This window comes from Eptesicus fuscus, chromosome 9 (genome assembly GCF_027574615.1).
Source record: "Eptesicus fuscus isolate TK198812 chromosome 9, DD_ASM_mEF_20220401, whole genome shotgun sequence".
NCBI lineage: Eukaryota > Metazoa > Chordata > Mammalia > Chiroptera > Vespertilionidae > Eptesicus > Eptesicus fuscus.
In genome coordinates this window covers 28,217,732-28,237,931 of record NC_072481.1, presented here as the reverse complement: position 1 = coordinate 28,237,931, position 20,200 = coordinate 28,217,732, and the positions used below count along the sequence as shown (strand labels likewise).

The following is a 20,200-nucleotide window of genomic DNA, read 5'->3' as shown; positions in this document are numbered from 1 at the left end:
ACTGTGTTGCCAGGATAGTCAATTTAGTTCCCACACAGCAATCAAAGTTTATATTGAAAAATATAAATCAGATTATGTTACTCCCCTGGTTTTAAGCAGAAGTTTTTCACTGCTGTTGAGATACAATGCAGACATCTTTCTCTGGCCTCCTCGACAAGGCCCCCTGTGGATCTGGTTCCTGTTTGCCTCTCTCATCTTATTTCCCACCCGGTCTTCTGTTTCCCCGCACTCTGTGTTCCAGCACCACTGGCTGCCTCTCTCTGTTCCTTAAATGTACCACAGCTTACTTTTCCTTCTGCACAGAATTCTTTTACCCTTGATCTTTTCTTGGCTGGCTCCTGTCTTCAGGTCTCAGCCTGTATGTCACTTCCTCAGAGAATCCTTACCGAAACACCGTCTAGTATTGCCTGTACTTCCACCCTCGGCCACTATTACATTGTTGAATAGCCTTCCTACTTATCACTGTCAGAAATTACTTTATTCATTTATATGTTTACTTGTGTTTTTTTATTTTTATTTTATTGATTTTTTAGAGATAGAGGAGGGGAGAGGGATAGAGAGATAGAAACATTGATGAAAGAGAAACATCGATCAGCTGCTTCCTGCGCGCCCCCCACAGGGGATCAAGCCCGCAACCTGGGCAAATGCCCTGACCGGAACCGAACCGGTGGCCTCTTGGTTCCTGGCTCGATACTCAACCACTGAGCTACACCAGTCGTGCTGTTTGTTTTCTTAACCTCCCTGACCAAATTATACATTTCTTGAGAGTAGGAACATTCTTGTTCTTGCTCACAATTGTATCCCTAAGTCTAGTGTGAAGTACAGTAGTTGCTTAATAAATATGTTAAATGAATGAACAGAGAAATATCTCCTTCATTACTTCCATCCATATATATTATACATAGCTTTTCTCTCCAGCTTTATTGTGATATAATTGACAAATAACATTGTGTAAGTTGAAGGTGTACAATGTGATGATTTAATATACAAATATATAATAAAATGATTACATTACCACAATAAGATTAGTTAGCACAGCCATCACCTTACATTGTTACCTTTGTGTGTGTGTGTATACGTGTGGCAAGAACATTTAAGATCTGCTCTCTTAACAGATTTCAAGTGTACAATACAGTGTTGTTAACTATAGAATGCTTAGCTTTGTATGTGTTTTTATTTTACCTGTTGGCTACTTGAGGGGACTTTTTAAAAATTCTTGCATCTCTAAGTCATACACACATGGTAGCTAGCAGAATATATGTGTTGAATGTGTACCATGACAGGTGGGATCTGAAAATGTAGCTTGTTCACTGCATAATTGGAGCTTTGCAAGCCTCTCCAATGACTGGAAAGACTGAGCCCCATTCTTCATACTTTCTTTATATTCCTTTTACCCGCTTCAGAAACCAGACACAGGAAACATCTGACCATAATAAAAGATTTCCAGTAAATGCTAGGTTTCCTCGTTGGACAGAGTCATGTGCAGCAATGCTCCGTTGGACTCTGGTCTGGAATTCTGCTCGGTCACCTGTACAGCACACCACATGGCCACCTCTGGCCCGTGAGCCAGGAACAGCCGGAGCCTGGACTGCCTGAGTAAAAACGACATATGCGTTACCTGAGAAGTCTGATGATCCTTGCTCTGTTTCTTGCAAAACAAACTTCTCAACTTGTTGAATACTGAGTTTTCTCTTTCGTTGTCAAAGTGGTTTATAACTAAAGTGATCGTACATCCTTTAGAATAAGCACAAATAATAATCGGCCAAACGGATTCTCAAGTCTGTGGCTTTAATGCTCAAAGTGACACCAAAACTTACACAAAACGTGAATATGTCACTAACTTCCTTCAGAAATTTCTACTCTCTTATTTGCAACTTCTGCAGTTTAAAGACACAACCCACTGCCGCCGGAAATGATACTTGTGAAAACTCTGACTTTTCTTCCAGGAAGGCTGTCATCTGTTTGGTGTTTGCATTCCCATGTCACACTTTAAGTGGATATTAACTTGTCTGTCTTCCTTGGCTGGAAGGCAAAAACTGTCTCTTCCTTGGCTCCCTATCTCTGTTACAGGCATACCTCAAAGATATGGCAGGTTTGGTTCCAAACCACTGTAATGAAGCAACATCACAATAAAGCAGGTTGTAATCTTTTTTGCTGGTGGAAGGACTTGCCTTCAATTTGTAAAAAAAAAAACCCAACACAGTAGCCCTTGCCGGGCGGCTCAGTTAATTAGAGCATCATCCCATACACCAAAAGGTTGTGGATTGGATGTCAGGGTGCATATCTAGGTTGTGGGTTCCATCCCCAGTCGAGAGTGTACGGGAAACAACTGACCAGTGTTTCTCTCTCACATAGATGCTTCTCTCTCTCTCCCTCGCTCCCTTGCTCGCGCTCTTTTTAATCAATAAATAGTGCAATAAAATGAGGCATGTCTGGCACATAATAGGTACCTGATAATATTTGTGGGAAGGAGGGAAGAATTTTTGAAAAGCTCAGTCTATTTAGGAATTGGTGTAGCTGAGGTATATTTACTAGTAAGTGGCATGAAACAGGATACCTCAGTAACTAAGGAGAAGAGCTGCACAGTGAAAGTGGTCGAGAACCTTCCATCCTTCTGCATGATACCAGCGAGTTAGAGGTTAAAACCTAGAGCTGGATTAGAGTTCTTTTTTTAACTTTTTCCCCGATGATATAAGTAATGTATGTTTACTGTAGAAAAATTTCAAGAGTACAGAGAATAAACACCACCTATAATTCTTAACATTTGTTAACATTGTTAACATTGTCTTTATTCTTTTAGTCTTAGTTAAGTTTTAGTCTTTTAGTTAACTTTTAGCCTTTTTTCTTTACGATTAGATGGAAAAGCTTAAGACTTTATTTCATGACTGCTTGTGAGTACAAAGTGGATAAAATACCATTGGAAAAATACTTGTCAAGTGCAATAAAAATTTGAGATGCTGTTTTTATTGTTGTTAATCTGGGCAGTGAGCTCCTCAGAAAGCCTTTCCTAATCTTCTGGTGAGTGTGATCTCTCACCTAGAAAGTTCCTTGGACACTTTTCTTATCCCCCCGCACTGATTTGTGGGAATGTTTGTACCTTCCTGGATGAGGCCAGGCTTGAACCTCTGAAGGCCAGTTCAAGGTTGACTTGAATGAGAATTTATATGCATCATGGATTTCCCCTCAACCTGTGAAATATCACTCAGGCGATATCACCTTTGAAAGAAAGCAAAGGCATTTACTAGTTTATTCCTTTTTTTCCCCCCCCAATATATTTTATTGATTTTTTATAGAGAGGAAGGGAGAGTGATAGTTAGAAACATCGATGAGAGAGAAACATCAATCAGCTGCCTCCTGCACACTCCCCACCGGGGATGAGCCCGCAACCAAGGTACATGCCCTTGACCAGAATCGAACCTGGGACCCCTCAGTCCGCAGGCCAACGCTCTATCCACTGAGCCAAACCGGCCAGGGCTAGTTTATTCCTTTGTTCAATAGACATACTGACTACTTTCTGTGTGTGAGTCACTGAGCTAGGCACCAAAGCCTCAAAAGGAACAGACAATGCTTATCCGCAGGGAACTTGCAGTTTAATGAGAGAAAAAAGAGAAGTAAACAAGGATTATAGCACAATATAATAATGCCACAGTAGCAGCTCAGTGATGGCCTAACGAAGAGAATGCGCAGAAGTGATCAGAGGAGGCTTCCAGATGAGGGATGATTGCGTTGGGTCATACTGGAAACATGGGTGTTGTTGTTTTATCCATGCAAACAGAACAGTATGTCCCATGTAGAAAATATGAGGTACATATCTCTTCGGGGAAATGGAAGTCGTTTGGCATATCTAGAACATGAGGTCTATTAGAGATAGCAAGTGAGGCAAGGTGGTGAAGAACTTGAACGTTAGAGCTTGGACTCTCTGTGTAGGCTGTGGGGAACCGTTCACCGCAGCATTTTAACCAAAAGCAAAGGCACAGTCAGGTATACCTTTTAGAAGAGCCATGCATCAGCGTAAAGGATGGTGGAAGTGGGCTAGGTTGACGGTAGGTGAGTGGTTAGGAGGCTATCAGAACAGTCCCAGCAAAAAAATAGGCAGATGTCTAGAAACAAATCTATAGAGACAGGAAGGAAATGAGTGGCTGCTTGACGCGAGAGGTGGGGGAGCAAGGCGTGACTGTCAGTGGGTACAGGGTGAAGGAAATGTTCTCAGTCTTCATGTGGCGGTTGCACAGCTCTGTAAATGTTCTAAAAGTCATCGAATTGTACACTTAAAACGAGTGAACGTTAGAGTATGAAAATTATCCCTCAGTGAAACTCAGAGAGAGCGATGGTCGGGGGAGAGTCAAGGGCTTCTTTTCTGAAACAGCAATAGCATTAAGAGGAGACAGATGTGAGAAACGGTGATAAAGAAGTAGAATTTGTAAGAGTTAGATGTTGATTGTATCCATATGATGGTCACCTATCTGTTCAGCTAAGTGTCCTAATTGTGCTTTTACAGTTTTATAAAAAGATGTGGGATTCTAAGCATATGGATCTGCCCTTACCTAGCAATACAGAATACCTGCCTCTGGATTCTTATACAAATCATACCCTCTAGTTCTCTGCCACCCACTTCTTTATAAACAGTTGGTTATGGGGGGTGGGGGGCGCGGAGTGTGAAAGATTGCCTGAAGGATATATGGTCCATTCATTTCTCTGGGATTGTTACTCAGCAGTAGTTATTGAGTGCCCGATCTTAGCCTGGTAACGTAGCAGTGAAAAAAGCAAATACAGTGTCTGTCTTAATGGGGCTTATGGTCTAGCAGTGGGGATAGATGTTACTGACAGTGATGGTAACTATCGTGTCATATTTCCACATGCACTAAGAGATCGTGACATACTAATTGAGATCTGAAGAACAATGCTGGGGTGGGGTGTGGCTATAGACACTGGTCCTATATCCATTCAACTCCCATTCTTTTGTAGAGAGTGAACCTTTTGAGTGTGATCTCTTTTAAGTGTGGAGTCTCTGAGTTATCCTGGCCCTTAAATTATCTTGGTGTCCCTTATAATTGTTTTTATTGAACTGTACACTGGCTTTATGCCATCATTTCTATTGGTTCATGTTATAAGAAACAGCCATTCAAGATTCACAATTACTTATTATTATAGGAATGTTGTAAAAGATACAGTCTTTGACATCATGTTTCATCTCCCTTTGTTAAGGCCCAGAAGAGAGACTTCTTTCTGATCACTGTAGAGTATTTGCTTTTATGTTTTGGTCGTTCAGTTGCTCTGAAGCACCCTGTTACATCTGCTCCACTTCTCCACAAGGGACATTCTCTCAGCCTGGAGTGCCCCATTCCATTCTCGGTAGGGTTAACCCTTACTTCTTCAGCTGTTAGTTCAAGTGTCACTTCTTTCTAACCAGCATCCATTCTCCTTCTAAACTAGGCCTGGTTCCAAACAGAAACTTTCACAGCATTCTTTCCTTTTTTGCTGAATTAGTTTTTAGTTGAGTGATTTGTTGTTTGGTAACTTTTTCTCTCTTCTAGACTGATGGCAGGTAGATCCATGAGGGTAGAGACCGCGCTGCTTTTGCTTGCTGCTGTATCTCAAAGTATAGTATCTTGCACATAGTAGATGCCCAATAAATACTTCCTGAACAGTTGAATGAATGAATGTGGGCACTGAATCTTGTAAGTGTTTGTATTCTCCTTTGGCTGTTTGGAGCTCAGGCCTCCTTGATTCTAGCTAAAGGGTTTGTATAGGTCCTCATGGCATGCATTTTGTGCACTAACATTTCCCAGTTATTTAATGTTTTTCCTTTCTTTGACTTCATTTTTTAAATTCCATTGTGTACTATAAATTCCTATGGGCCACTTTAAGCCTTTTGGAGAAAAGAAATAATAAACAATTGGAAAAGAAAGGGAGGATTCACAGGGAAATGTTAGTGTCTAACTAGATGCAGGAGGGAAGTTTCCTTTTGCTTTTTGAAATTTTATTTTCACTGTGAGAAAGAAAAAGAAGTAAATGTGTCCCCTGATCTGGCAGAAAGTGCCTCTCAAGAACTCAGGGCCTGTCTCTGCCCTGAGATGTTCCTCCCTGCGGCAGGAGGCTCGGGGCAGGGCTCAGCAGGGCCTCCGGACCCAGTGAACGGGTGGGCATGGACCTGCGGAGGCTGTCTGTGCAGCTGAATTCCATCCCAGTTGATTTTCCCTTGGGGAGGGTTTGGGCAGAGCCCGTGGGAGCTTGCTTTCTAACTGTGAGAAGGAGAAAGAAATGAACTTGTCCTCTTGTGTTGCAGATTCAGTGGTTCTATCCTTTGACTCCGCTGGACAAACTCTAGGCTCAGGTACCAGTTCCTCCTTGCCTTCTGTCGCCCTTTCAGCACTCAACACTGGCCACGTTTGAAGTGGAGCCTCAAGAGGTGGGGGGTGTCTGGGGGTGGGCAGGGGAATATCTCAGGATTGTGGGGAAGTCTCAAGGAGCCTTTCTTAGGGAGACAGGGTCTGGGAAGCAGAGTGGGATACAACACCCAGAAGACTTTGCTAGTGGCTTTAAAGGGTGCACTGCAGCGTTTGTAGGAGATGCTCTTTCCTCACTCAGAGTGGTCCAGGCGTATACACAGGTATGATTTCTGTCACAGAGAGTGGAGCAGAGGGCGCAGAGATGCCAGGCTCTGGGTGTGCTGGAGTAGATAACCACCAGGGCTTCCAGCAGAACGCCCGGCTGGTGAGGGCATCACAGCTTCCTGAGGACACACACCTCACTGCACACTTCCACGCACACCCTCCAGGAGGCGCACTCTGTTGTGCACTTTCTTTACTTGCACTCGGGCCAAACTCAGGCAGGCCACACACTCCCGCTCTTCCCTGTATCTACAGTGCAGGACACACAGATTGGCACACCTGCCCCTTTTACACAAAGTCACCAGGCGCATGTGGGCTTGGCTGTCACACGACCGTGCTGTTGGCAGTGAGCAGAAAGAGAGGTTACTGGGATTCTTCAGCTTGCTGCCATGGTATCCCTGTGGGAGCCCCGGAACGACATTACTTTGTCAGAAAAGCATCTCCGCATTAAGCCTGTGTTTAGTTGAAGATGGTGGTAGGTGCTGCTTACAAACAACAGTGTTACTTTGCTGGCCTACTGAGAACAGTTAAGCCTTGGATGAAATAGATACATGTTTCACAAAGCAGCCATGAGGTTCAGGCAATTGTGGCAGAGGATATGGTCACAGCTACCACTGTTTACTGAGGACCTCCTGTAAGCCAACAGTGTGCTGAATGCTTTACACACATCTTGCAAGGTAGACAACATATCTTTAGTTATAGATAAAGAAACTAATGCTTAAAGAGGTGAAGCAGTCTGTCCAGGGCACTGATCTCTGTCCAGCTCTGGAGCCTATACTCTCTCCTTTGCCATCTTTTTTTTTTTTTTTTTAACATATTTTTATTGATTTTAGGAAAGAGAAAGGGAGAGGGATAGAGAGATAGAAACATCGATGAGAGAGAAACATAATCAATTGGCTGCCTCCTGCACGTCCCCTACTGGGGACCGACTGGGAATCGAACCAATGAACTCGTGGTTCATGGGTCGATGCTCAACCACTGAGCCACGCTGGCCAGGCTCTCCTTTGCCATCTTGCAGTCTCATGCCTGATATACTTGAGGTGTCCCCGATCAAAATGCTGAGACAGGTGAAGTCACTTTAAGACAAAGTGGGCAGATAATGGTTTTATTCATATAGGAAAAAGTAATCAATTTTATTACATTAAAGTTAAGAACTTCTGTTAATTGGAAGATCCATTAAGAGTGAAAAGGCAATCTAGAGTGAAAAAAGGTATTTACAGCACCAATAACCAATCAAGGGCTTGTTTCCAGAATAAAGAACTACAAAAATCAATAGGAATAAAGAAACAGTGCAGTATAGGAACAAGTAAAAGAAAGAATAGGCACTTCACAAAAGAGGAAATCCGCATGGCCAAAGACCTATGAAAAGGTGTTTGATTGAGTTAGTATGTAGGGGAATGCAAATTAGAATTACAGTGAGATACTATGACACATATACCAAAATGGCAAAACTTAAAAGGCTTGATGTTCCAGTGTTGGTGATGATGTGGTACAGTGGAAACTGAGTTTCTACTGGTCAGAGGATAAATTGGTTACAACCACTTTGGGAAAGACTAGCAAAATTTGAATATACCCCATGACCTGGCAGTTTCTCCCCTAGGTATGTTGCCTGCATGAATGATGCTTATATCCACACCAGGGTATATGGTCAAGATACATGTACTAGTATAAGAATCTATCTCTGTCATTGAATGCAGCTAAAGGCCTGGACATAAAGCATTTAGCAGCTATTTGAGGACTTCCAAATATAAATAGTAGCAGATAAATTGAGGGAAATGACACTGGCAGTGAATTTCTCATTTTTCTTCTGGGTCCCATGTCATGGACTTGAGAAAGCCCAAAACCCCGCAGTGGACACCAGGGCACAGAGAGAATTCCAGAAGACCTCTAGCTATGACTGTGGGGCAAAAAGGGGGCTCTAAGGCTCGAACAGAGGGGGAAATCCCAGAGTTTTTTGTTTTTTATTTATTTATTTATTTTATTTTATTTTTAAATATATCATTGATTTTTCACAGAGAGGAAGGGAGAGGGCTAGAGAGTCAGAAACATCAATGAGAGAGAAACATCGATCAGCCGCCTCCTGCACACCCCCCACTGGGGACGTGCCCGCAACCAAGGTACATGCCCTTGACCGGAATCGAACCTGGGACCCCTCAGTCCGCAGACCGACGCTCTATCCACTGAGCCAAACCGGTTACGGCGAGTTTTTTGTTTTTTAAAAATATATATTTTTATTGCTTTCAGAGAGGAAAGGAGAGGGAGAGAGAGAGAAACATCAATGATGAGAGAGAATCATTGATCAGCTGCCTCCTGCAAGCCTCCCACTGGGGATCAAGCCTGCAACCCAGGCATGTGCCCCTGACACGGGATCAAACCCTCACCTCCTGGTTTCCAGCCGGGCCTGTAGGTTGTTTTTTGCTCTGTTCTCTCAGACCCTAGTTCCCAGGCAGTCCCACGGTGATGGTGGAAGTGCCATTGGCAGCCATGGGGCCTTCAAGCATCTAAAACAGGGAGGGAAACCTTTCTCTATAATTAAAGGAGCTGTAACCTTAAGAGGGTGACGTGAAATCTGGTTGCTTTTTTCTCTCTCTGCCTTCTTGCTGCTTGCCCCAGATTTGGGTATAGTTCAGGAAACAGGTAGCAGAATATGGTAACGAAAATCCCAGCTTTCTGGCCAGAGGACTGGGAAGGGGAAGCCCAATAAATTGGAAAGTACAGGAGGAAACAGAGGGAGGATATCAGGAAAGTGACTCCAGGAAGTTGTTGGTGAACTTTCAGGCTAACCCCTGAGCTGTGCATGTGATTCTCAAGAGTGCATTTGATTCTAACCAACCGAACAAAGACTTCGAGAACTGAACTTAGGAAGAGACCACGGCCTGAGTCCCAGAGTGGACGCTGGTGGTGCATACGGAAGATACACCTGAACAGGTTTTGAAAATGGAACTGGTATTGAAACCACAACCCACAGAAGGCTGGTCAGAACTTGCCACCTAAATCCAACCTGGTTGGTTGATTATCTGGTAAAACAAAAAATAACATTCTCCACCAGATTTAAATAAGAACTAAGGTTGCATAACGTAATATTCAAAATATCAAAAATTAATCATCAAATGAAGAACCAGGAAAATCTCAACTTGCATAGGAAAGACAATCAAGAGATGCCAATGCTGAAATGATACAGATGTTGGAATAAGCGGACAAAAACTTTAAAGTAGCTGTTATAAAAATGCTCCCAAAAATTAAGGGCAAACACTGTTGAAATGAATGGAAAAGTAGAGTGTTAGCCAAAAAAAAAAAAAAAAAAAGAAGAAAGAAAATAAAGAACCAAATAGAGATATAAGAAAAAATACAATAACCAAAATTTTTAAAATTCAACTGAATAGGCTCAATAACAAAATGGAGATGACAGAGGAAAGTACCAGTGAACTTGAAAATAAAGCGATAGAAATAACCAATCTGAACAACAACAGCAAAAAGATTTAAAAAGTTGAACAGAGCCTTAGTGACTTGTGGGACAATATCAGAAGGTTTACCATCTGTGTCATTGGACTCCCCAAAAGAAAGAGTGCCGTACAGAAGAAATATTTGGTGAGATAATGGCTAAAAACTTCCCAGATTTGTTGCTCAAGTGGAGTTTATCCTGGGAATGAAAGGTTTAACGTTAAAAAAATCAGTCCATGTAATCTAACGTATTAACTGTCAGAACAAAAACAAATGGTCATGTCGATTGGTGAAGAAAAAGCATCTGACAAACATATAATTAAAAAAAAAAAATACCCACGAAAAACTCTCAGCAAGCTTAGGAGGGAATTTCTTTAGCCTGATGTAGGGCATCTATAGAAAGCCTACAGCAAGCGTCATACTCAATGGAAAAAACTGCCCTCCGCCTAAGGGCAGGAGCACTGCTGAAAGTCCTCGCCAGTACAAAAAGAAATGAAAAGCATACATTATTGGAAAGAAAGAAATAACATTAACCCTCCTCATGAGTGACATGATTGTCTACATAGACAATCCCAAGGAATCTTAAAAAAACACACCCATCAACCTCCTACAGCTAATAACTGAGTTTAGCAAGATGACAGGATACAAAGCCCAAACACACAAAAAATTAGTTGTATTTCTATACACTAGTGATGAACAATGAAAAATCGAAAATTAAAAAAACATTTTAAAGTATCCCCCCAAACCATAACACTTAAGCATAAATCTAATGAATTGTGTAATATCTGTATGTTGATACTTGTTCCTTTCCCATTTTTTCTTCCTTATTTACCCAACTCTTGAAGCCACGACCTAGGAATCTCCTGGTGGTTCCTCTTCCTCACCCCTTTCTGCTTTTAAAATCTTCACTGGGCGTCCTTGAGCAGCCACTTCTTCCGGCACCCCTGTCCCGGTTACCACCATCTCTCCCTTAGACAAGTGGACATCTAACTGGCTGGTCTCTCTGTGTCCATTTGTTGCCTCCCAGCAGTCCATGCTCCACATGGTAGCCAGAGTGATCTTCTTAAAATGTAAATCAAATCGTATCTTGTTCACACTGAAATCTCTCCAGTGACTCCATGGTTGCCTTCAAATAAATCCAAACTCTGTGACATACAGGGCCCTCCCTACTTGCTGGCTCCTACTTCAGTATCTCTCTGCGTTATCTCTTTGGCCCTACCGACCTCAAACCACATTGGCACTCCCGCTCTTCCCTGACTGTGCTGGGCCTCTTCCTGCCTCGGGGGCTTTGTGGTCACTGTTTCCTCTACCTAGACTGCTCAGATCTCCTGCTTTGCCTGACTCTCGGGTTTCTGTTCAAATGTCACCTCTGCAGGAGGGCCTTCCCAGACCACTTTATCTAAAGTCGTCTGCTTTCTTGACACCTACACTTTCTCTGAGAAGGTAGGTCTTTATTCCTTCTTAGCCCTCGTCCTTCCTTCAGATTGCCTGTTTATATACTGTATGCTGTCAGTCTTCCCTCCTAGAATGTAGGCTTCATTTGGCCAGGGACCTTGCCTAGCTTGTTCATCACGGTGTCCCTGGTACTTAAAACAGTACTAGTACATAATACTGGTAGATACTCAGTAAATATTTGTTGAATGAAGAATAGAAAAGTAGAAACAATAATGTCCATTGCTTAATGAATAAAAAAGGATTACATAAATAATAGCACATCCATGTAGTGCAGTGATGGCGAACCTATGTCGATTGGTGAAGAAAATGAATGGATATCAGGAAATGAATGGAAAAGTAGAGTGTTAGCCAAAAAAAAAAGAAAGAACGAAAATAAAGAACCAAATAGAGATATAAGGAAAAATACAATAACCAAAATTTTTAAAATTCAACTGAATAGGCTCAATAACAAAATGGAGATGACAGAGGAAAGTACCAGTGAACTTGAAAATAAAGCGATAGAAATAACCAATCTGAACAACAACAGCAAAAAGATTTAAAAAGTTGAACAGAGCCTTAGTGACTTGTGGGACAATATCAGATGGTTTACCATCTGTGTCATTGGACTCCCCAATGGCTACGCGTGTCAGTACATCAGCACTGACACGCGTAGCCATTTCTGATGACACGCGGCCGCATGCCGAGGATGAAACATTTGCTGCTCCTGAGGAGGAAACATTTGCGACTAGAGTCTTGGAGTTAGTTTTTTCCTCGAAGTGACACACTACCCGAGTTATGCTCAGTTTTTTGGCGAAGTTTGACACACCAAGCTCAAAAGGTTGCCCATCACTGATGTAGTGGAATACGATGGGGCCATTGTAAATGATGCGATTTTATTTTTATTGACACAGAAGAGGATATTGTTGAGTGAACAAAACAGGAACACACCATGTATATTGAGACCACATGTAAGTGAAATTATATATGCACCTTCACACACGTATTTTTAGAAAGATTTTTGGGAAGATGTTCACCAAAATGTTTGTAGCAATTAACTTTAGAGAAGAGTTTCACTTTATTCTTTGTGAGTTTTATACATTTCGATTTTTACAGTAAGCATGTGTTACTCCTACAGCTGGGAAAAATAAAGTTATTTTTGTTTGGAGAGAGGGACACTGTCTGGTTTTATGTAAGAATTGCTTGGTGGTTATTTATACTTACCTACCTACTAGGAGGCAAGCTCCATGAAGTTTAAGGTACAAACTATTTCCTGGCCCAGCTGTTTGTTGTTGTTTAATCCTCACCTGAGGATATGTTCATTGATTTTTTTAAATTCCTTTTTAGAGAGAGAGGGAGAGAGAGGAACATCGAATGGCTGCCTCTCATATTCACCCCAACTAGGGACCAAACCTGCACCGAGGTATGTGCCCTGGCTGAGAATTGAACCCAGGACCTTTCAGTGACGGGATGAAGTTCCAGCCAACGGAGCCACGCCGTGCAGGGCCCAGCTGTTCTTTTGGCGTGCTCTTCCTCATAATTCTCCTGCAGGACGCCCTGGCATGTTCTGGACGCACTTGATAATCAGGAATTGAATTGAATTGAGATCACTGCATGCCCAGCTCTAAACAGCTGCTGTTCTCCCGGGATAGCGGGGAAACTGGTGCATGGCCACTTTGCCTTCACCGGGATGGGCTTCTCCCCTCCACTGCCATTGGCCCCAGCAGCGTCACACGGCAGAAGAGCTGTGCGGTGCTTGGATGGAGGGCTCCTCGTCACAGGGGACCCGGTCTTATCAGGGACTTCTTGCTAGGCCTCTCCCTTCCCCCATGCCAACACCCATCCATTTGAGGCTGGGTTTCAGTTTGTGAGCCTCCACGTTACTTACTAGGTCAGTTAATTTAGTCTAGGTCAGTGGATTTTTCTGTGTTTATTTTATAAAACTGCTTTTCCTATTTTAGTTTGTCTTTGATTAATTGATCTTACGTTATGATTTATTTCCCTGACTTGAGATGATGTGGGAGCTGTTTGCACTTTGGCCAGCCCCTCTCAGGCCACTGTGGATTCCCACAATTCACACGTGGGCAGGACTAGGGCCTTTTGACACCACCCTGGGGTGGGGGTGGGAGATAAATAGGAGGTGATCGCTCTCATGGGAGCTGCTCTTCTAATATGAGGGTCCCCTTTGCTTTCCTCTGAGTGTCCGTGTGGCATAACATAAAGACGCTTCAGAGTCAGACCTGGGCTGGATCAGCAGCATCCCAGCTAGTCCACTAATTGGTTGGGAATATAGAGCTGTTATTTCCCCTCTCTAATTCTGTTTCCTCATCTGTAAAACGGAGATAATACCTACCTCATAGGGTTGTAAGGAGTAAACTGAGAGTGTAGGCAGAGGTCATGACTACACAGCACGTTCAACAAATAGTAGTTCCCCTCAGTTTTTCCCTTTGTCCGGCATGTCTGACAGTCCATTTGTAACTGTCGCCAACTTCCTCCTCCACCCAAACCATGACATACATTGTTTATGTTTAATATAGCTCATGACTTCCATCAGAGACTGTGCAGTGCCATTTCTTCAGAAATGAGGGACCTATTTTGGTTAAGATAGGTCCACATTCTTTTGCCCTCTGCCCTTTGCACTTAGCAATTCATCATAGCTCGGAGGTTGGAGCCAGAGACCCTTTTCAAGAAAATCTGGCAGCAGAGCTTCTCCTGCCCGGTGGCCTCTCCTGCCTCCCTGGCTTTGTGTACTCCAGTATGAAGCACTGCAGTTTTCCGATAGAACCAAGTCCGTAGTTTTAGCCCGTAAACGAAACTTCATATACCTCAGTAAGAGTCTTCAGACTGGTCTTCGTGGGACATACTCATTGTTGTCAGCAGCAGTGGTTGTTTAGTAAGCACCTGCTTCGTGCAAAAGCACAGTGGAGGGAGGTGATGGTGGTTCTTTAGGACAAAAAAAGGAAGTAGATCCCGGGGGACCAAAATTGCCAGTAGCACTGTTGGCTCATGACGTACACATGGAGTCCCTGAAATTCCATTTTGGGACTCAGTGGCGTGAAGGTGAGCCTAGAATAGGACCCTGGGCTCAGGGAACTTGCAGGGGCTCCTTTCATCCTGGAATAGGATCTCACTGTGTTACAGTGCTCCCCGCTGTTGACATGAGAGCATCGGTAAAAAGGGTAACATTTTCCACCATGCTGAGAGGAGCAGGAGGGGACTTAAGCTATCTAACTAGGGCATTGTGAAAACATTTCTAATCTTCTTTACATTGTAGAATTATGATGAGCAAAATGCAATACAAAGTTTTACGGAATATAGTAAATATTGAATTAAAAGCTTATTTTTATATTCATAAATTTGTATGTCAGGTTTTATGCCTCACAGGTGGTTAGTTTTCAAAAAGGACATGAAGGGCAGTGCCAGGAATCTAGATGGCAACAGTGGTCCATCTCTTCAGCACAGTTTCCTCCCGGTGTCGCTCAGCTTAAGAAAGAGTCCAACCAACCTAGCATTTGCCACACATCTACGCTTTGAGTAGGGAAAACTCATGGACAGTCTCGCCAGTTGCCAGCAATGATAGAAGAGTAGTCCCTGAAAGAAGTTTAAGGGGCTTATTTCTAAAAAGAGGACATAAACAATAGATGTGCACGACAGACTCCTGAGCAACTAATGGCAGAAATGCATTAAGTTCCAAACATTTGGTGATGAGCACAGACATGGGGCTCTTGGGCTAACAGAGAAGGTGCTGTTCATTCACCAGTCTTTCGACACGGCAAGCACAGTGTTAGCGATGATGCCTCAGTAGAACTTCTAGTCCCGTGGGGGAGGAACACGAGTCAGAGTCTGAGAAACGTGTAATTCCGGACTGGAGTTTAAGGGCTCAGCTGATCGGTGCGTCTGTGTGAGGAAACAACTGGAAGTCAGGGAAAGAACCACCGGGAAGGAACAGACAGAACAATCCCGGCAACAGTATTCCAGTCACGCTGAGTCATCCCGGAGCTCTCTGCACCTGGCCCTTCCCACCCTTTGGCTATGTGAACCATTCAATGGTCCTGTTTGCCTAAGTTAGTGCAACCACTATATTGAACGTGGGAGCATTAGAGGGGATAAAGCACAGACAACTTCACTTTGTCTCCATCTGTGCCCTTACACTGTTTTCAGTGTAGGAAGTCCAGAGAATTGTTGTTACCTTTGAGGTAATAAGAATCCCTTGGTCACATTGAGTCACCACGTCCAAAATTAGAATGTCCAGACGTTTGTAATCGTCATAGCTTTCAATTTATTCAGTTATAGTAACTTCCCCTCCTCGTGTTAGGGCTTCGTACCAGTGGTGCCTGACCCGGGAAAGGGGTGTACCCTGCTTGTGTTTCTCCTTCCACTCCTCCCCCATTGCTGGCTACTGTTTCTGGTCTCTTTGGAATTGGTGGGGAAGGGAAAGAGAGACTGTGAGCAGAAAAGACAAAAGCTAGTGTTGGCACTCTCTGAACTGGCTTTCCTGTGGGGTGTTATGTAGGCATTTGGAAGACCCCTCCAAGTTGGGACCTCCCCTCTGCAGTTCCCGATGTGGGTAATGCACGCACCAAAGCCTTGTCACTCGCTCCTTCTGCAGCTCCTGGGACTCCCTATGTCTTCCCCTGTTACTGTCACCGAAGACCTGTCAACCCACTGGGCAGACCTTTTGAAAAGGACCTAAAACAACCCCACTAGCTCATTCGTGCATCCTTTTCTGCAGCAAATTCTGGTAGTGCCGGCCAGTTCCAGTGCAGCTCGCTCCTCCGCAGTCAGCTCGTCTCGTGGCCTTTACACTTGTCAGGGAGAAGCCAGACAGCTGGCAGTCCATTGTGTCCCCTTTTCTTCAATGGTCATGTTCCGCTTCCCTCACCAGGCTTGACTGAGACACGTGTGTGTACTATCCATTCTGCCCCTTAGGAGAGGTGGCGTTCAGGAGGGCGTACTGATCTACAGAGAGGGCGTACTGCTCTCTCCAAAGAAACTCTTCAAATCCTTTTTCCCTTCATCTCACAACCAGTTACTTTTATACTTGATGTGGGGAGGGCCTTTGGACTTGTATAACAAGTATTCACATATTTCCTTTGAAAATTTGCATCTTAGTCTAGCACCCTACTGTAGTGTCTGAAACCTAACCATTCTAGAGGCTTGGTTGAAACTTTTCTTTTTGGCATTTGGGTAGACTAATTTGATTTGGTTTTGAACATTGTGACCAAATAATCCTGATAACAGTCGACAAATATTTACTGACCGGGTACTGCGTGCAGCCACAAAAGAGAAGTGCTTCCAGCCCTCGTGAGCTGCCCGCCTAGGACAGACTTGGTCAGTGGTTAGCCTGCTGGCTGTGTTCTGCCCACGCGCATATTCTCAGCCTCATAATCTTTAAATTCCCCTGGCATCTGTTGCCAGTATTTACAAGTGGAGAGATTTTATCTTAAAAGATCCAGATTCTTGGCTTTGAAAAAACCAGAAGATGTGGCATTGCTGGGCCCGCATCGCTGCCTGGCACAGTTCGCTGTTAGCTGGAGCTGGTCAAGGCTGCCACTTAGACAAGGCGTGCGGTCTCCAGATGGACGCCCTTCCCTCTTGGCTGAAGCCAGTGTCAGTTCCCATTTATCATCATTGAGCCACACATACCTTTTCTTAAAGAGTAAATGAAATGTTTCTGGTCATCATGTCTCTTAAGAGAGAGAAAACAGATAGTTTTCTCTTAAGAGAGCCATGGAGGGGACATAATTTCTTTAGAAATGCATATTAAACACGTAAGAACACTTTGCAATTTGTGTGCGTGCATATGTGTGTGTGTGTGTGTGTGTGTGTGTGTAACACAACTTAAGATGCCATAGAAAACTAAACCACTGATAAGATTACGATACAGAAAATATGTGGTTTAAAATAAGACATTTCAACAATTTGTTTTTAAAGCAACCAAAATAAATAATGTGAGCTGCTATGGAATGGTATTACATTCTCCAACTTCCCTCCTTTATCTCATGTTCTTCCTTGGCCCCTGACATTTGAGTTTGCAACAGGGAGAAAACATTCTCTGGCCTCTCCGGAAGGAATCAGCCAAAGTGTGGATTCATCCTACATCCAGTGGGCCCAAGGGGTTCAAAGCTCAAGTCTGAGGAACAATAGCAGGACAGTTGCCACAAGGTTATGATTATCTAGGGCCGTGGTCGGCAAACTGCAGCTCGCGAGCCACATGCGGCTCTTTGGCCCCTTGAGTGTGGCTCTTCCACAAAATACCACGGCCTGGGCGAGTCTATTTTGAAGAAGTGGCATTAGAAGAAGTTTAAGTTTAAAAAATTTGGCTCTCAAAAGAAATTTCAATCGTTGCACTGTTGATATTTGGCTCTGTTGACCAATGAGTTTGCCGACCACTGATCTAGGGGAAAAGCGACAGGTGTTTGGCAAGTTGATGAAATTTTCTTTTCCGTGGAATGATACCACAGGATTGTTGAGAATGTTCAACTTTGGAAACTAACTTTTTGCAAATTTTGTTTTTAGTTTAGTTTTCAATTAAAACCTTTTTTTGTTTTTCTTATTAGTTTAAGTTCTGATTATTATTGAGCTAAGCATCTAGTCCATTTATCTGATTTAGAGCAAAACCAGAATTATTTTGAGGAAAGGATTTCATTTGCCCAAGCCTGTGCTCTTGAAAGGCAGGCCTTCTGTTGAGTTGTGTCCTAGTCAGTATCTTCAGTTGTAAGAAGAGGAATTATTCTCTCACCACAGCTGAGCTGCTTATGAAAGCACACAAGTGTGGCCTTAATCAGGGTTGCAGAATGACTCGGGGAGGGACTTGCCAGTAGGTGTGATTTTCCTGTCTTGGTCATTCATTGCTCACTGAAGTCTGAGTTCCTCGAAGGCCTTGCTGCCTAGTCTTTTCCATGTAGTTGTTTGGTCTTGAGTGTTCTGTTTTATCCTCATATGAAGCTAGGTCAGCTGAGAACTGCATTCATAGAACCCTTATTTTGATGAAGCCATTCTATACACACACACACACACACACACTGCAATCATTGAACAAAGTTATAAGAAACAATTCTATGGCACTTCCTGTATTTTCTGTCTACAAATATTTTTGGGGACACAGAGGGATTCCTTCTCAGGGGTCCTCAAACTTTTTAAACAGGGGGCCAGTTCACTGTCCCTCAGACCGTTGGAGGGCCGGACTATAGTTTAAAAAAAACTATGAACAAATTCCTGTGCACACTGCACATATCTTATTTTGAAGTAAAAAAACAAAATGGCAAAAATATCCGCATGTGGCCCGCGGGCCGTAGTTTGAGGACGCCTGCTTCAAGTCTTAGTATCAGGAATAACTGTTATTCTCCGGGTTTATTTGTGGACACTGTAAACCATTTACATCAATTCTTTGCATTTAGTTTTAGCTGTGAGAAATCTGGGGGAACAGATCTTTAATCCTCCTCTGGCAAGCACAGAGGACCTTAGGACATCCCCTTTGGGTATTTTTGTCCTGGCTGCATTTTATTATTTTTTCCTATGCTTATTTACTTTTTGGCTCCCTCATTTCTTCTTTTTAAAACCTTGTACTTCATACAGTTTGTTTGTTTTTTAAAGCTACTTCAACTTCATTTTAGAATGAGGCAAGATATAAAGAATTAAATAAAATATTAACAATTTTTCATTTCTTACAAACATCAATTTGTTTTTGGATTTTATTTTAGATTTCCTATTTCTTATGTAATCAGATATATCAATTCTTTTTTATTGATTTTTAAATTTATTTTTAGAGAGAGAGGAAAGGAGAGAGAGAGAGAGAAACATCAATGTGAGAGTGAAACACCAATCAGCTGCTTCCTGCACACCCCCTATCGGGGCTCGAGCTCACAACCCAGACTGACTGGGAATCGAACCAGCAACCTTTCAGTGCATGGGACGATGCCCAGCCAACTGAGCCACACTAGCCAGGGCAGATCTATCAATTCTTTGTGATTGTCATGAAGAGAATCAGTGACATGGATTTGAGAACCCCTTGGCTGCCACATCTTCTCCCCATAGTTAATGTGGCTGATTGAGCAAAAATTGTGCTTAGAGCTTAGAGGAAGCAGAGATTACTTCTGACCCTCTTACTTTTCCAGGGGTCCGGTTTTGTGGTTTTCTTAATTTAAGTTTCAAGCCCTACATTTAAACAGGAAGGCAATTATAAACCAGCAGAGGACTGGTCAGCCGAGGCGTCCTGGTAAACACCTGGCTTGAACCTGGTCCTTCACAAAACAGGTGGTCAGTAAGGGTTTTGTGACGTAAATTTAGTTGTGGCTGTGTATTTGGATCTGTTCTCTGAAGCAGTTGTCTGTCCCCATGGCCTAGGTCTGGGGGAGGCCGTCTGCTCGTGTCAGCAGGGGCTTGCCTTCGGTGACATTTTCTGCTTTCTTTTCTTTTTCAGAGTATGATCGGCTGGGCTTTCTCCTGAAGCTGGACTCTAAACTGTGAGTAGACTGAGAAAACGCCTGTGGTTGTTGGGTTCCCAGGGGCCTCTGTCCTCAGTCTGTCAGCAGAATTTTGGAGTATGTTACTGTCTGCAGGGACCTGCGGAGGATGGGATTGTGGGTGTACAGGAGGCCTTAGACTTGGCTGGCACAGGCAGCCACTGCAAGGTGTTTGAGGGACAAAGAGGCCCCCAGAAAGGCTTCTGCTCCCAGACTGGAGGGCGATTGGGTTGCAGCAGGAGTCAGTGGCCT

The 20,200-nt window shown here is 43.3% G+C and overlaps 1 protein-coding gene across 2 annotated transcripts in view; it reads left to right on the top strand.

Annotated features, from left to right (window-relative positions):
* Positions 1-20,200, top strand: part of ST3GAL3 (ST3 beta-galactoside alpha-2,3-sialyltransferase 3) — a 162,274-nt gene that overhangs the window by 58,205 nt on the left and 83,869 nt on the right. Inside the window, exons 3-4 of one of the 2 annotated variants that reach the window (XM_008151240.3) lie at positions 6,287-6,334; positions 19,906-19,948. In XM_008151240.3, the coding sequence (XP_008149462.2) occupies positions 6,287-6,334; positions 19,906-19,948 (91 nt within the window). The remainder of the gene's footprint in view (positions 1-6,286; positions 6,335-19,905; positions 19,949-20,200) is intronic. The other variant, XM_008151241.3, reaches the window with a different exon arrangement.